Raw genomic sequence first — 19326 nt, forward strand, 5'->3', positions numbered from 1 at the left:
TGAATTAATCATCAGTAATGTAATAAGTAATTATTACGGTTATTAATAAATCCTTCTTATAAAGTAATTGCAAATATTTGAAAAAAACTTTCTGTCTGCATGCAAATATTTCTAATTTTATATTAATCAAGATTGTACATGATATTGTTTATTTGCATTTCATTTCTTATCGTCAGCTTTAATAGAAGTTACAAATCAATTATATTTAATTAAGGAATGACCATCTAAGTTTAGAAACAGCGTACCGTAACAGCAATTCAATTATTGGCGCCGTATCTTTCATGTTACTCCCGATTGACAAGCTACAAGATTTTTAATGAGTATTCAAATTTTGCTAGTAACTTCACTTGGAAATCATGCTTAAACTGGGTTACTTGGTTATTTGAACATAGAAAGAACATGGGAGCTATTTGGTTAAGATGCTTTCATAGAGAACCTAGAAAACTACGAAAACCAACCATGCAGCCTGGGTTAGACTTCGCAACAAACAATTAGTATTTAACAATCTTCAAATGCTAGGCAACTGGTGAGGCTCCAATTAAATCTCCAATTTAATATTTTATTTTTAAATATTTAAAATATTGTTGTATTCTTAGACACAAAATTAAGTTTTGTTAACTCGTTAGTAAACTACCAAGCCGTAGTGCAAATGAATATTCAATTTCTTTTGCAATAATTGTATTCACTTAATGTTCTTGGAATATGAGCTAAAGAAGGAATGTTCTCGGAAGATTAAAGAAGTGTTTAAATCCAGTGATATTAGGTTTGTCTTACAAGCTTAGGGTTGCGTTATGGGTTATTCAGTTATGGCAAAGCACACGAGGGCTATCTGCCTAAAGGTAGGAATGCCTTCGTGGAAGTCTTTCTAAGGGAAACTGGCTCGTATACACGTTACACATGGGGAAGACCACGAAAACGCCCATGCAGCCAGCCCATTCACGGGATTCGAACCTCGGACCGAACTACCAGTGTTCAGCGTCTTTACCGCTCGGCTGCTGGTGGGCCTTACAAGCTTAGGATCAAAACGATTCTGCAGATGCCCGAGTAGTTGACTTGTAAATGGCTGTGAATTAAGCAGATGATTTTTAATCTTACATTTTCAGTGAGAAAACGTATTCCAAATGTTTTGTATTGCATGGCCATGCATCTTTTCATTATTCAATAACCAGTTGGAGAACCGCTTGTGCTCCGAAAATAAGTATGTGTACTCAATTGTCCTGCATGTTCTTCAAATTTGTCTTCTTATGATTTTTTCCTCCCCAAAACTAAAGGCCTCTCAAAGGAAAGTTTTTTGACATTGAAGAGACAAAAGGAGTACGACATCTACTTTTAGAGGCATGTCAAAAACAGATCTCTACAAGCCTTCTCTTCCATTACATGTTGTGCATTCACACAAATAGTTGCATTAGCGTAAATTCTATAATCTATCTTTTGTTACACTCTTATAACTTTATTAACATACAGTGAATATATACTAAACCTTTTACTTCAGCTTCAGTAATTCGGAATTTTTGACTGAATTGTTGTCGGAACTGGGACTTAGAAGAGAAGTCAAATTGAATATTTTGATAATTCAATAAATTCATGGTCGAAGTTTCAATATTTTATTTTCGGAGGGAGGGAAAATTTTTTCAGTTTTGGTCTAATATCCTAAGTATATTTGCTTCGATTCTTTTTTTTTTTTTTTTCTTTTTTTTCTTTTTTTTTTTTTTTCCATAAAAGCGAAAATCTTGCGCATGGTATACATATAATGCATAGCTTCAAATTAAAATTTAATAATATACAGGGTGGTTATAATTAAAGTTTCACTTTGAAACGGTCATAAAAGAAAAAGTACTGGATCAAATGTTATCAAACTTTGTAACCGTGTTAAGGATGTCATGGGAATTTATTTTCCGCGAAAAAAAGAAAGTTGGAAACCTCACCACCAGGGGGCAATATTGTTAAACGAAATATGGGTCGGAATCTAACTTAACCTTTTGTTACACAGGTTAAATATGTTGTATACCCTTAAGAAACTCTGAAGTAGGCAAATTACCATTTAAAGGCGTTAAATTCGATAAAAGTCGAGTGCGGCATCCGTGTAAGTGAGAAATTAGTCCGTGAAAACCACGAATTAGCGATTAGAAAATGTGAGATCGCAAATCACTCGCACAAGTGCGTACAATCTGGAAATCGTTTTCTTACAGATCGCTAATTTGTAATTTTTGAAGCCTGAATTCGGCACTAAAACATGAAGATACTGATTCAAAACGCTTTTAATCGATTTGCGCCAAAGAAATCCCTCATGTTATCTATCTAGTTCCATTGCATTCTCCTACTGCATTCGATTGCATAGCAGTCATTCCACCCCGTTTAGTGTTGAATGACAGCTAGTATTATAACTGAACCATTTTTCTCTGAAGAGCAGTCGACAGCTGTACCACTGTGATTGCAGCTCACTTAGAGTCAATGTTAAAATGTTTCGTGATACATGAACTGCAGTAACGTGGCATTTTAGATACTACGATTTTTATGCAGGGCTGGGCCCCACCTCACGTGTGTCGCATAGTTACTTAGGCAACATTTCACGAGTGAAAGTCTTATAGACCAACACTTCCCCTCTTCCCACCAGACCTCAACCTCTGTGACTTTTGGGTATGGCGTTATCTCAAAAGCACTGTTTATGGTGATAATCTAAACAATTTGGCAGAAATGAAAAATGTGTTACACTGACTGAAATGAAAAATGTGTTACTGTAACATGTCCGTAACATTCCTCCTAATATGCTAAGAGCTGCTGTTGAGAATGCAGTAACAGGATTTAACTTACTTTCGGAAAATGCTGGACATTACATCGAACATGCTTTGTAACACGTTTCGGAAAATATTAAATGCATTTTAAACAGATGTCTTCGTGTCTTATTTCATTTAACAATATTGTATACAGCGCCGATTTTCCCCTGGTCGTGAGTTTTTGAACTCTTTTTTTTTTTTTTCCCACGGAAAATAAATTCCCATAACCTCTTTTACACGATTCCCAAGTTTTGATAACATTTGGTCTGGTAGTTCTCCTTTTATGACCATTTCAAATTGGAACTTTAATTATAACCACCATGTAAATTAAACTTTAAAAGTTTGACAGTTTGGTTCAAGTCCCAGCTTTAAAAATATATATATAAATATAATCTTTTATATTAATCTTCTTAGAAAGAGTGTTTTAAAAAGCTAATTTTTCTCTCGCGTTATAGATTGTATAAAAAAACGTGATCTTTAATATAATTTAGATTGTTTCAGCCGATATAAGAATCAGGTCACTCGGTGGTGAAGAATAAACACTGCTGGACTGTTTTATTTCTTTGTCATTTAGCAAGAAATCTTTTAATTAAAATATTTATCCTTTGGACTTTGATCTATACTTTGTTTATAGTTAAAATGTCTAGAAAATGAAAAGCTGTCTTCAGCTGAAACACAGTTGACGCAATTGATATTTTAAAAAATTGACAAGAATGCAAAATTTATGGAAATCTAGCAATCGAAAAAATCTTAATTTTCTTGTGTGAGCACTTAAAATAACCGTAGAAGGAAAGAAGAAAATTAGGGAGAAAAGTAAACAAAAATTTGCAGGGAAAATTTGGCTCACAGACATACTAAGATGTTTCAAAAAGTTGGACGCTTTTGAATATACTTTCAGGTTACTTCAAAGAATTTAGGCGTTCAAAGAGAAAAGACTTGGACGTGTACACCAGAAAATACCATCAATTGAGCGTGTGGTATCAGAAAAGACAAAAACGATATCATTGCAGATTAAAGTGAAGAGCGATTGGTTTTAGACTATATGGTTGTATAAATTTAAATTACGTTATAGAACATCATATCGTACCATAAATGGAAAATCCCATGATTTTCTCAGTTGAATTATTTGAAGATTCAGGAGTTTATCCAGTATTGTATGTGGATGTCACCTAAAGGCGTTTTTTTAGCCTCCTGATGAAACAGCGACCGAGAGGTAAAGTCGCTGAACACTGGTAGTTCAGGCCGAGATTCAAATCCCGCGAACGGGCTGGCTGCATGGGCGTTTTTGTGGTTTTTCCCATGTGTAACGTGTATGCAAGCCAGTTTTCCTTAGAAAGTCCTCCACGAAGGCATCCCTCTCCTTAGGCAGATAGCCCTAGTGTGCTTTGTCATAATTAAATAAACCAAAACCTCTTGATGAAACCAGTCTTTCCTTTCATCTCATACCTTCAAAATGTTTAGCCTCTAAAGACTGATAAAGGCTCTGACCAAATATTGATGAAATAGATTGAATTGGATTATTAAGTTACGTCAAAGCAGGGCTATCTGCCTAAAAGGAAGGATGCCTTTGTGAAGAACTTTCTAAGGAAAACCAGCTGGCATACACGGTACACGTGAGAAAATCCACGAAAACGCCCATGCAACCAGCCCGTTTACCGGGATTCGAACGCCGGAGTGAACTACCAGTGTTCAGCGACTTTACCGCTCTCTCGTTTGTGGGCCTTTATGAAATGGAAAGCGATAACTTTATTTAAAATGATTGTCAGAAATATCAAGATTATTTCGAAAAGTTGGATGCTTTTTCATATACTTGCGGAATGCCTAAAGAAAAAGAGCAAGAATAAAGTAGAATGCCTGAAGAAAAAGAGAAGAAAAAATAAATTTTGGGGTAAAATTTGTAGTTTTTTTAATTTAAAACTTTTTAATCTTATGATATTTGATTCTTACGATTTCAAAAATAAAATATTTGACTAAAATATGAATAACATTTAAGAAACAAATGTAGGATAAAATTGTGTAAAGCAATGGGCACAATGATAAAACTGTTTAAAGCAGTGTATGCAAGTCATCCTAAGTTAAAATGTCGGTTATACATCTCTCTTATTTATATATATCTTTTCTGAATGGAACATTGAAAGGCGTGTTAACTGTGCTTTACTGTATTTGCTCTTTTAATATATGCAGTTTTCAAACGCATTGTATTCTGGGTTACAAAGTATTCCTCCGAAAGAAACGCAATTCAAATAAATAAAATCAAATTCTGGAAAATTTATATTAATAAATATATTTAAAATGCTCAGTTTGAAGGAATAAATAGAAAATTTTAAAACAATTATTGAAAAGACAATGCAACACAAACAATAAAATAAAAGTATAAGAATTTAAAAATTACCTAAAATAATAACTATGACAAAAAATATATATAAAGAAAACTATTTGAAAAAAAATAAATGCTGCACCTTTATTTACGCAGTTCGAATAGGTAAGTAGAAATTTTTAAAACAGTTATTCGAAAAAAAACAATGCAACTTAAACAATTAAAATGAAATTCGAAAAATAAAAAATTACTTAAAATAATAAGTTATAATTAAAAATACAATATAAAGAATATTATTTGGAAAAAAGGAACGATGGTGACTTTTTTTCCTCTCACGGGAAAGGAAACTAGGTTGCCATATATTAAGAAGTTTGCCAAGTGAACTATTCTTGGCACAAACTGACAAAAAAGTGCCAACATAAATTTGTGAATTTCTCCGTAAATTTTGCTCCAAATTTTACAAAATTTCATATTTCGGCGTAATTTGAGTCGTAGAATCGAAATATGTAAAAAAACTGGTATGTTATTTTAGAAAAAGTACGACCTACGTTAGAATAGTGCTATATATCAATCTAATATATATCCTAAGTCGCGCTTTCGAGACATGAAGAACGCAATTTGAATTTTGTCAATCGGCCCAGTAGATCGGGAGATATAGGACTGTCCCATTTTTTTTTGAGCAGTGTACATATATAGACATACATACATGAACATACACATCCATATATACATGCATACATTCATGCATTTCTGAATTTGTTCCCAATAACAGAATACCAATCATACATATATACTGGGTGGGTGATTCTTTTAGAACTGACCTATTTCATTAGGCTGTAGTTTTGTTAAAAACTATCAATTTAAATGCAGTTTGCGGCAAAAGATTCAGAAAGAATGAAAATTTAGTTTTCTCTCCTATTTTTTTATGTGCAGTTTCCGGAAAAAAAGAAATAAATAATGAAAACTGTGACATTCCTCAAAATTCCATACTAGAGAGACTGCATACCATTGAAGTCAGAATAGTTTGACGTTTCACCAATAGATGTAACCTGCATCGCTTCCAGAGAACACTTGATCTACCAAGGCCACATAACAACTCCACACATTCTTCTCAGGTTAGTTCAGTGTTGTGTGTCGCATATGATTCTTGTGATTGAGTAAAGTGAAATTGGTCACCATGTTGTATCCGTTGGCTGCACGTGTGTTTGTTGTGAAGACATACTGGAGTCCACTGTTCAAACCCAACGAGCATATCAGAAAGAGTTTCATGTAGACATACCCATAAATAATACAGTATTGGCCATTGTGCGGAAACTGGAAGTAACGAGTTCTATGCTTTCTGAAACGGGAAAGCTCAGAATACCACATGAAGTTGTAGCGGATAATGTTGGAGAATGCTAAGGTCACTAAAGAAATCTCTCTGACATTTTTCTCAGGAGACTGGATACAGTTACTCTACATGTCAGAGAGCTTTTAAATCATCCGGAATGAAAACATACATACAAAGTAACAATGGTGCAGGATTTGCAAGACCCAGGCAGGATGAAGCAAGTAGACTATTGTGAGTGGTTCTTGTTGTTCATCAACCATATCCCCAACATTCTGGAGCTGGCACTGATATTGAAGCTTGGTTTTGCTTGTCCAGATAAGTCAATTTCCAGAATAGAGCCATCTGGTCAACTGAAGACCCACATGCAATAATGGAGATGTCACTTCATTCAGACTAAGTTGGAGTCTGGTGTGCTCTGTCCATCACTCGCATCTAAAGGATCAGTTTAAAGGGAACAGTGAACAGCAAGCACTACATGCATATTTTTAATGAATTTGTAGATCAGCTAGATGACATGGAACTGGCTGAGGAGTATTGCCAGCATGATGGTGCCACACATCAAAAGAAAGTATGGATTTGACCAGGAGTTTCTTTGGGAACTCCATTATTTGCAAAGGTTTGTGGCCTCTGTGGTCATCAGATCTATCCTTCTCAGATTTCTTCTTATGGTTTTTTTTCTGAAGGGTTTTGTCTATCGCAATAAACCACAGACACTAGACGAATTAAATTGCAACATTTCTAGAGAAATTACAAACATCCCTGCTGACACATTATAGAATGTTGCAGCCAAAATGGAGCAGTGAGTTCGGTTATGCCTACGCCAGGAGGGTGGTGGTCATTTTCAACACCTACTGTAAAGTAAGTGATTATAAGCCCTTATAACCTATACAAACCTTTACTAGTTACGTTTGATATGCCACATGGCAATCAGAGTTTTTAACAACGTTTTATAGGTGCAAGCCATCCCTCCTTGTATAGCATTTCCTGGGTTTAATTATTTCTTATTTCTTCTTTTTCCGGCATTACACATCAAAAACAGGATAGACCACTAAATTTTCCTCCTTCCTAAATCTTTTGCTGGAAACCACATTAAAATTAGATACTTTTTAACAAAACTACAAACTAGTGAAATAGGTCAGTTCTAAAAGAATTAGACTGATAACAAATAAGTAGAGTAATTTCAAACATCCTCGTTGGGTATCATAGGTGCAGTTAATCTGATAATAAAAGTATTGCCCTTGGTTAAAGTGCATAAATCAATTGTAGGTTATGTTGTTATGAAATGTAAACATCTGAGATGTGAAACAGGAAAATGATGTAGTAGACCACTTAAACATAGTGATCACAGCAACTGAACCAGAAAAGGAAGTGTATAAAAATTTATAAGAATTTTGCCTTCGGTGGCAGTGAATCCTCATGAATTTCAAAGTTTCTCTGATATTGTTCCTAGCATAGAACTCTTCATCAGCAGCTGAAAAATATGGGTATCTATGGGCTGTGTGGCCGCTTTTCTTTGCACTACGCATTGTGGCAGTCTGATGAATACATCTGGACCTGCCAAATGCCATAAAAAAAAAAAAAAAAAAAAAACATTTCATATCCCAATGTATTGTGACAGATGTCAAGTTTGGTGACAAGAGCATCAAAGTGTGGGGCTTGGATTGGGTCCTTTTGTTTTTATGGCTGGAAAAATGAATGCCAATATATATCTTAATATTCTTGTCAATTCTGTACAACCAACTTTCTGGCAATAATATGAGAAAGAACCATATTTGTATCAGCAGGGTATCTATTTTGTCTATATGTAAAAAGTTGTGTTTCCATTGCTTGAAGGGATGGATGTTGAAAAACTGAACTGCTTTCACAAAGCCTTTATCTAAACTTAACCTCTTAAAAAATCTGAAATGCAGATTGTACTTTACCAAACTCTCCTTCATTAGTGAGACTCACTGCAATTCTCATGGAGGAATGGAAGACAGTTCCTACATATGTATAATTAAGTGCCAGTAAAACTGATACACCAATCTAATATTCCTTATGCCACTACAGGAACAAATTACTGCATAATTACGATGCAACATGAACTCCATGAGTTTCTATATAAATAGGCTGTAGGCAGACTTCACGTTTCCTTAACACACTGCATGCCATCCTAAATATGTTTTATCATGTTCAAATCTAGTAACTTGGGTGGGAATAGCAAGCGTCTAAACTAAGATGAATGCTTCTGTAATCATAACACAGAATCCTAATACTTGTGTGGAGGTGAATTGTTTAGTTGGAACAATTCCAGTTTATCAACATGAATGCAGAACATGTACCTCATCAGAAAAAATGTAACATACTATTAACTACTTGAGATATTTGTATACAGTGATCCCAGTGGTTTCTAGCTAAAGAAACCTATATCATAATGGACCGCTACTCAATGGTACTGCATCCTCTTGACAGATGGGATCTATGGCTTTATGAGGCTTGCATCCCATGCAAATTCTTTCATCTGCCTGATACAGTCAGTCCACACTACATTCCGGCCTCAAGTATACGCTGTCGGTATTTTTGTGCCCAGTCAAAATGTATAATTCTGTATTATGCATACTTCAGTGGGACTCGAACTGGCTGTCAGCTCGTATTTTATGTATTATTATTTATATTATTTCTGTGTATTTTATGTATATCTTTCATCTTATGTACTTATGTATTTCATGTTTATTCTTATTTATGTATTTTGTATTTGTATAATTATGTATTTTATCTACAAAATTAATAAATGCTTGTGATATGAATGAGAGGCCTGGTCTCCACTGGAGGAGGCAGTCCTGGCAATGTAGGCTATGTCCATCCACTGCTTGGTATTGAATATTCTCCCTTTGTTTACCTCTTAATCAAAACATCTCTCTTAATAATAACCTGTGCATTTCCAAAGAATCGTCAATAGCTTTTTTAATTTGCTCAAGGCAGTTAGTCATTGGAATGTATATCTGTTCAATCTTAAATGAAGTTTCTGGTGCTCCCAACACTTTTTACCTGTACATGTCAGCTCATAAAATCTACATTCATTCTGCAGTCCAAATGCTGATGCTTATTGAAACTACAGTAAATTCTGATGTTACCTGCCAGTGTTTTACTCATCTGTCATATGTAATGATACTGATTATTGGCAATGATTATATTCATGCATCATTCTATTATAGCCACTCTGAAGTTATAAATTTGGACACTTTTCCAGAATTCTTGTACTCACAGTACATCATCTGGTAAAAATCAGAACTTCATTTTTTCATCCAAAATGCTATGGCTTATCTAATGAACATCAACTACGACACCATACTGAAGTTATTTCTCGTCATTTTCATGTGGTAAACAGCTTTGATAGTTGGCAGGGATGTCTTTTACTTTATGTATACATGTACAGATACAAAGGAATATGCACATAAGTAAAGTTATCGTTTAACCATTTGCATAAGGTACTCTGAACTAGCTTTCTGGCACTTGAGTGTACATCGAAAGTTGGTGGGAAATATTCCCAGATGAGTGCTGTGATTGATGCAGATGGTGAACTAACATCGATTAATATGTGTGTTCTGAGTCTATTTTTGGCTTTTTGGCCATATAGTGCATGTAAACTTTTCTTAAGTTATAAGGTTTTAATTAAATGTACCGAAAAGTAAAAAATATGTTATTACTTTTGCAGTATTTTTGATCATGTATCATTAGAAATAAAATTGTGCTGTTGTTAATAATGATGGATTTTCAACCAAAATTTCCAAAAGAGAATGTTACAGTAATTGAACATAATAATATGTATCATTTCTATGCTATAATTTCCATCATTTCTTCAAATCTTGGTAATATTTGACACAGTTCTTATATGGCTGCCCATGATTTTATTCTTAATTGCATACAATTAAGATTATTTTGATAGCTATAATAATTAATTTTACTTTTCAATGTATGTAACTGAAGCAGTATAACTGAAAAATGGTAGTTTTTAAAAGATTTTTTTAATACTATTTAATCCACAGAAAAGAAGAGTAGGTACTCTTCTGTTATCAGGACCACATTCAGACATGTATATAAGTATGCATGTATGGATGGAGGGATGTGTTGATGTATGTATGTACACTTGTAAGTATGTACATATGTGTACACACACACATTTACTCACATACATACACACGAGCATATATACAAACATTCCTGAATCTGGTGCTGATAACAGAAAAGCACTAAAATAATTAAGTAAGAAAAGTACTATCTCTGAATATAAGAAACTAACTCCTTAGCATTTTTAATAGCTGCATGACAGCTAAAAAATTCTGTAAATTATGCTAGTTTCCAGGAAAAAGTTTATTTGGTAGATTATTTTTCAGTTAACTGATTATGTAGAATTCAAAATTTTATGGCATTTAGTCTAATCACTAAACAAGAATACGTGGAAAAGTTTTAAAAAAAATCCACTTCAACATTTAACTTAAAATATTCTAAATTGAATTTCAAAGAAGAAAAAAAAAAAAAAAAAAAAACACTGTGCGGATTAAAAGAACATTGTGCTTCAAAATTTAATTCACATAGTATAATTATATATTTATCACGTGTCTTATTTAACAGAATGATGATCCACCTTGCATCCGAAAATGTTATCCTTCTATACGTCATGTGGAAGGTGATGTTATATGCGAGCGAGATTGTGTACTTTTAAGATCGGGTCCACGTAAAACTGATGTACCATTTGTAGCAAAAGTGACGGCTTTATGGAATAATCCTACAGATGGTAAGTTTTCTGAATCTGTAATATTATTTTGTAAATTTCCAAACTTACACTTCATGTGACCAAAAACCATGTTGCATATTTTGAGAACAGTTAATAAAATTATAAGGTAATTATTCTAAATTAACCAGTTATTATGATTTCGGTCCTTACTATAATATCTTCTTTCTGTATTCCTCAACAAACTGTTAATGCAAATCAGTTTGCCAGTACTTAAACTGAAGGTTTTGGATTTAAAGATGGAATTTGTTTCTGGCTTAGATACGAAAACAAATGGCATATTACATGTTAGTTTCCTGCTAGCTCTGATAGTTGTAATTTTTTGTCTTTGCATTCTATCTCTGCTAACACACTGGTTTTGATGCTTCGATAGAGTTATTGAGCCAGCTTTCAGTAATATTTAATCATGTAGTCTTTGACTACTGTTCCACATTTAACTTACATTTGTCTGTTATGTTTAGTTACATCACGATGAGCTGTGGCTTATACTGTTGCAGAAGAGACTGTGTTTATGTTCTAAATTCTGTTTAAATCTTCTTACGACTTTGTAGTTACTTCAGACACAGCAATAATTCACTTTATGTCTGTTAGGGTTATTGGACAGGGGATCAAGTAAAACCCTGCAGCATTAAAATGATGTGCATTACAAAAGAAATCTTTTTAAAATATATATGTTAATATAGTAATAATATAGCAGTTTAATTATAAAAGGCAACTTATCAGCAAAAAATATTTTAAAACTTGTTATCTAAACAATTCGTTGCTAACACGTATTCTGTAAAAACTAGCATTTTTAAGTAATATTTAACTGTACATTTGTATATAGATAATAACATCTTGAATAAATTCTATATCTTTCATTAACATTGGTAGCATTGATATTAGTTACAACTGACAAGAGAATTTTAAATTTTTATTATTTCAGATAATTTGTATTAAAAAAAGTAGTTTTAAATTTTTTTAAATATTTGACAATCCTTCAAGTTAATGATATTTCATATACAATAAATCTTTTGCAAGATCATCTCTCATGATTCTGGATAATTTTAGTCTTCTGTGAAAATAGTCATATTAAGAGAAATTGACAATCAGCAATTCTCGTCAGTTCTGGGTCTTTCTTCTGGGGTCTGCTAAAAAATTGCTGAATAGAAATATGGTATGCTGTTTAGAATTACATTACAGTATTAAACTTATGTATTTATTACAAAGGTAAGTAGCAATTATTCTAGCAAAAATAAACAGATTACTTAAAAAATTACTTTATATCCTATTTTCTCCTAATCTGTTTGGCGAACATGACATGTCCTGACTAGACACTGAGTTTGACTACAAACTATGTTGGAGTATATAAGAGATGACAAGATGAGAAGGGTTTAATTACCCTTTATTCTCCACTGTTTTAAAGACGCTCCCACACTTCGGGATACAAAGATCAACCACTTGTGGTCTGAACGTAAAAATATAAAAACTACTAACTAAATTTAAATAAAAGCTATACTTGATACAGATGACTAAAGTGAAGGTTGGCCTTTTAGTTGATTATGTATGTAGAGCACAAACTGCGAAAAACTGCAATATGTTTTAAATATCGAAAGGGCTAAACCTCTGGCCTTAAAGGTAGACAGCAAGTACTCACGTGGAATGCAGTGGCAAGGCAGCTCACTTTCTTTCCATCTAACTCTGCTCTTGGCAAAAAGCCACAGCTTAAATACTTAAGCATTAGCAAGTACAATTTGCATAAACATATTCACGCATTTATTCTGGCTGGAAGTGGAAAATAAGAGATGATAGTAAAGTTTTAACCCTTTGGCACGCACTATATTATTTTTATAATTTTTGTAACTAAAAATTTTAGAAATTGAATATTATGATCCTAGAGACAAGTAATATATGAATTTAAAAAATATCTATTCTTGGCCATTGTTCTTTGGGTGGTGGTCGCACTGTGAAACCAGCGCTTTGAAACTTACTGAGGTAGTAGGGAAAAAAAACTTACCTTATTCCATGCACATTTCCAATAAATGACGAAATTTACAAATTTTAAAAAATGTATGTAAGAATTGCATTATATGTAAATTTTTTACATTATTTTACAAAGTAAATCGTCAGAAAAAATTAAAAAAATAAACATTTATGTAATTTTTCTGTAGCAGTGAAAATGTAAGTACCTACATAATAAGGAGGTTCGGATAAATGGATAAAAAAAACTCAGTAAAGTAAGGATAACTTTGATACTAACTAAAAAATTGCTGAATAAAAGGATTAAAAAAAAATTTTTTTTTTTTTTTTTTTTTAAATTTCAAAGAACACTTTCTTTTCTTTTTTTTTCTTTTTCTTTTTTTTTTTTTCATTTTGTGACACTGTTCAAAGCATGGTTTGTCTTTTTGGTACATGCATAGACCAACATAGCACATTTCGCATTTGTATCTTGTTCTATGAGGTTTCTTCCATGTGCTACAAAATGTACACTGCCTGGATCTTCTAAATTTCACTGGTATTTGTCCAGTGTTATTTAGTTTCTTTTCATCTGGCACATGAAATTGATGGTTTTTTATGTTAATGGGGAGGGTAACTTGGTCTTTTCGTTTCCCATTCATATTTATTTTATTTGTATTCCATCCCAAAATATTTAAAAAATATTTTTAATTTAAATAAATCTTTTATATTATTTCTATTTTTAATTATAGCAAAGTGTATTTACATTAAGTTTAAACCACACCAAATAATTTAGAAAATCACAATACTAGTTTGGGAAGCAAGTGTGTTTGAGGTTAGAGAAAAATTTCTGGAAAAGAAAGACCTTTTCACTGGGTAGGTGTATGTATTGTTTAGTAATAAAATAACTCTGTCATTTTAAAGGACCTTATTTATATCCAGGTAAAAATAAACATTCCTATTTGAAAAGCAAGCAAACGCCATTGTGAAAAGCAGTGGTTTTGAAGGTGTGACCACCGAGCCTCTAGAGGATTGTAAGCATTGTGACACAATGCTCTAGTGGCTCAGTGGTTGTGCCCTGAAACCGCAAAGCAAATGCCATAAATATAGATAGTTTTTTTAGATATGCAGTTTAATTTTTGCAATTTTCTATTGTTCACGATAAAAATCATGATGTGCGATGAATAACTTTTGAAATTTAAAGTTGTTTATATTAACAAAAGGAAGTTATTTTGTTTCATTGAAAACGAATTTTAAAAGGCATCTGATTTGACTAAGTACTAAGACTTAAAACATGTATGATTCTGCAGTCATTTTGTGTTATTTAGAGTTAAAAGATAAGTAATCAATTGATTTTCACTCAAACATTTCGGAAAGAAGAGGGGAAAAAAATTCGAAAATTTGTGGTTTCAGGATGTGACCACCACGCATCAAAGGGTTAAAATAAAATAAACGTTAGTAAAACTTAAGATTCTCTAGTCATATTTTTAAATATTGAAAAGAGATCTTACATGTAAAACAGTAAGTGAAATAAACCTAGTAAGCAAACATTATAAATCTTAGTAAGCAATTTTAAAAACAAGCTAAATTAACAGATTCCAATGGATGTATATTTAAAACTATTACTTTAAATATACATCCATTGGAATCTGTTAATTCCCTTTGTGACACTTTCAGAAATATCTTCAATAACTTTTAGTTGTGCTTCTAACTTAAAACATTTTTTGATTTAAAAACATTTTGATCAAAGGTAAATTATTTAAAGCTTATAAAATTTTAAAGGAAGGATGAAAGCTTTTAGCATTATTTCATAATTTATTTATCATGCTAACTTCAATGATAACATTAGTACTAACTTCTTAGAAGGGAAATGAAATAGTTAGTGTAAACAGTATAGAAATGTGATAAATTGTTTTACAGATGCTGTTTCATAATCTGTAGCAGTTTTATATGGTAAGTTATGCAATGCTGAATAAATAACTTTTGTGTGCTTTACTACACTAAATCGTAGAAATGGTGATTAAATACTTTGCATAAACATAATTTTACTTTTACAATAAAGCCCAGAAATGTAACTCTTTGATTCATGTTATTTGTAAAATACTTCAGTTTGATAATAAAATTAAACTCTTTGGTGGTAAATATATTGAATATTTAGTCTAATGGATTAGAGAGCTGTCTTGAAGAATGCTATTATAGTTATCAGTATTAATGTTTGTTTATATTCTCATAAGCACTGGTAAGCTCATAAGTTTTCATAATACTTGTAATTAATCAAGAATGTAACAGTAACATGCACATTTTTGTTTCAACATTCTCTCAGGGACAGTAAAAAACATCTAACAAATCATTTTTTAAAAAATTTACAAAAAGTTGGAGTGGTTAAGTGATATCAGAAACTAAGTAAAAAATAACATAATAAGAAAAAAGTGTGGAAGATTCTTATGTATGAATAGTTATAAAATTTTGTTTACTTCAGAGATCAGATAAATAGAACTCTTTTGTTGCCAAACATAAAATTATAAATAAGATCTTTATTTAATTTCTAATTATTAAAAATCATTGTTAATCAGTGTAAGACAGTGAATCATTTAAAAATGTATTTCATTCCATATTTCTTAATAACCTTTTGCAACAAGTGTTATTTTGCAAACATGATAAATGAAAAGGATGCAGTACCTTTTAAATATATTGATTTTAAAATTTCTAATTCTTCTGTATATTATCTGAAAAAAAATCCCATTTATCATCACTAGAAAATTGAATGAGATTCTTGAATGAAGACCATGTTGTCTAGTTTTTTCTGATTTTTATTGACATCACACACAGAAAGCATATCATACTGAAAAATCCAAGCGTAATTTATCCAAGAACAGTAATTAATCTGAGATTAACAATAATGCATAATTAATCCAAGAACAGGAATTAAAACTAGCCTAGTAAACAAGAAAATATGTTATACCCAAATTCAAAGTCTAATTTACATAAACATTTGCTGCAAGGCCTGCCGGGAAAAGAATTCGGATGACCTTTAATCGCGCCGTCTGATCACATGATCATTCTGTTTTTAACATTATCATCTGTATCCTGAATGAAACTGAATACAAAAAAACAAAGTTTTTAGTAATGTACAGATTACAGTCCTTTCTTTACTTCTGTAAAAAATTTTGCTGATATGCTTATGTACCTTTTCAATAGTTTTTTACCGTAGACCTCTCTATAACATGATAGATCATTCTGTGTTGTATGAATCCATGTTGTACAAGTAACTTAGTTTACGCAAATACATGAGCTGTTCACAGCCCAAAGTTATTAACTTACTTGTAATGTTTAAAATAATGTTCTTTAATAATCAGGCTAAGACACTTTTTGCTTATTGAATAATAAATGTTTTTTCCCCCTCTCACAAGAAATGTATAAAAATTTATTTATACATTTTTAATTTTTTCTTCAAGAGATATACATGTTCAGCTGTTCTTAGAATTCTTCTCCATGGCAGTAGTTGTCAGATTGAAAAGGGTCTTATTTTTCCATAGGTTGCTTCAGTATGTTTTTGCTCCTCTCTCTCAAGTCAATTTCTAGTGTTCTTCCCCTTTTTTCATATTCTATCTAAAAATAAAATTTTTACCCATGTCTTAACAGGCTGATCTTATGAGTAACATGTTTCTCAAGATAACTCTGAATTGCCATTTCAATAATTAGCCATAAGTTATATTAATTCTTCATACCAAAACTAAAATCGCAGCATCTGTAGCATTCTTTTACAGTGTTATATAAACCTCTTATAGCGTGTTATACGAACGTGGTCACATTTTTTCTGCAATGTTATATGAATCTGTTGTATATGAACCTGCATAATAGTGGGGTGTACTGAATACAAAAAACAAAGTTTTTATTTATATCATTTTATATTCAAAAAAAAAAAAAAAAAAAAAAAAAGAAGTGCAGAAACAAATGTTAGGGCTTTTGAAATTGTTTTTGAGTTTTAATTTTATTCAGTAAGGAAGATTTAGTTTTAAGTTGGCAACAGTAAACATTTTTATTTAAAAATAAAAATGAATTATTTGTAGGTTTTTTGTTATTATTATTATTATTTTTATAGCTTTCAAAGTTTTTTAATGTTATATTATTTTTTAAAGAGTCAGATGGTAACATGAAGTTTTAAGTTTGAAAGGTAATTTTAATCAGACACTACACATGCTCTCTTTCCCCCCCCACTTCTGTTTTAATATGTGGCTCAAAATACCTGTAAAATTTTAATGTAGCCACAAGCCAAAATTTCTGCCTACTTCTGATCTGAAATAAGGTCTTCACATAATTTTCATGAAATTAATTTTACGATGGCTTCGGAAAATGTATCTGTCGTTTATTATGCACTGATTTCTTTAATACTTTTACTTCTACTGAGATTGTAGTGTTATTAGATTATTGCTGTGCCTTTATATTTTTAGACATTTCATACTTTAATTCGCTGTTGTTCTGTATCTCTTGTTGAAATTTTATTGATTTTATTTTATCCCTTAATTAAATTTAATCAGTTTCTTCATTGCTATCTTTCTATATAAACATCTATTTCAGTCTGAAATTCTTCCAGGCAATATATATCTATGATAAACATGGAAAATTCCAGTCAGCTGTTTTGCAGGATTTGAAAATATTACGGAGCAATGAGGTTAACAAACTAGTTTATTTGTTTTTATCGTTGATCTTGTCAAGATACATATAGACGTTAGTTCAGTTATATGTTCTGAAGAAGTTTGTCTAGCATTCTCCATGAGTAATCGAGTATAACTTCCATCGTTTTTGAAAATAATGAACTATAACACTGAGATAAGAAAAAAGGAGGCCTTGCTATGGATGATCCCAAAGTCTAAAAGACCAGAGAAGCCAAGAAAATCTAGGAATCTGACAAAGACTGTACTGATAGTATCTCTAAATGAAGTGAATTGTGTACTTAGAATTTTTCCTCCAGATTGGATTGTCAATGTTACATTTCATTTGATGCTTTGAAACATTTAAGGGAGAATATTTTTTACTAAAGAACTCCAGGTCCTTACAGAAGGATGGAGACTGATTACTTTGCCTTGACAAAACCATACTACAATGCTTTGAAAACGCATTTTGGTTCTACCTTCTCCATTATTCATCACAGTTTGCCCCTTGTGACTCTTCCTACTTCTGAGGCTGAAATCCGAATTACATAGTTTCTAATTTTATTCTATACAGCATATTCAGGTCAATTTACAAAGGTACTTTGGTACAGTTTGGTGGTTACCAAGGTACAGTTAGAAATTTCCAAGAAACATTCTAGTCACAGTAATGCATGAATGCTAAGGTGAATTTCTTTTAAAGAGATGGAAACCATATTTAATTCAGGTAAATTTTCAAAATTTGGTTGGCCTTTCCAGCCAAGATTAATGATATTCATTTAAAAATAGGTTTGAGATTATTTTTGTATTATAGTATTAGACCAAAAAATTAATAAATAAATGTGTCTTACAACATCTAAATGTGAAGGAGAGTTTTACATAAACATAGAATTTTGTGCTTCTGGTAGTATATTTATTTCTGTATGCTTTATTTCCAGTTGATATTATTTTTATTGCATTACTGTTTGGTCCTTCTAAAAGAAAAAATTAATGAGAGCATACTGTCCTTGCTATAAGGTGCCAGTCCAAAGAAAAAAACAGCACCACCTTGTCTTCTATAAAATGCCATATATGTAAAAAATATGAAAAGCTGGTTAAGTAGCAACCATGTATTTCTTACAAACATACTCTGTATTTTGCATATCTTGAGTTTTTTTATCAGTGATATATGACTTGGTAACAATACAATAACAATATATCTTACAATTACTTCCATTTCTGTAAACTTAGATACTGAAGCCCTTGTTTGTGTAGAGCAAATAATTAGCACTTATTACAGCAGAGCTATATCATATTAAGCATTAATTCCATATCTTTTATGTTTTTTATAGAGTATATGGATTTTTCTTCAAATTCAGCATAAGCTATTAAAAATAATTATAACATTTGCTCTAAAGTACTTAGTGATGTTAAAATAAAAGTACATGCATTGCTTTTATTAACTGAAATTAATTTTTTATTATCTTAAAGTTTGAAAACTGATAATGTTATTCAAAATTATTTCTAATTACTTCAGAATTTATATCTGCATCTTTAAATTACTAATACTT

At 31.7% G+C, this 19326-nt stretch overlaps 1 protein-coding gene across 1 annotated transcript in view; it reads left to right on the forward strand.

Moving 5' to 3' along the window:
- LOC118202270 (uncharacterized) overlaps positions 1-19326 on the forward strand; it is a 96171-nt gene that overhangs the window by 67867 nt on the left and 8978 nt on the right. Inside the window, exon 4 of the mRNA XM_085815038.1 lies at positions 11033-11195. Within this exon, the coding sequence (XP_085671164.1) occupies positions 11033-11195 (163 nt within the window). The remainder of the gene's footprint in view (positions 1-11032; positions 11196-19326) is intronic.

Source organism: Stegodyphus dumicola, chromosome 4 (genome assembly GCF_044657685.1).
Source record: "Stegodyphus dumicola isolate Sdum_Otavi_A_Nest chromosome 4, ASM4465768v1".
In the NCBI taxonomy this organism is placed as follows: Eukaryota; Metazoa; Arthropoda; class Arachnida; order Araneae; family Eresidae; genus Stegodyphus; species Stegodyphus dumicola.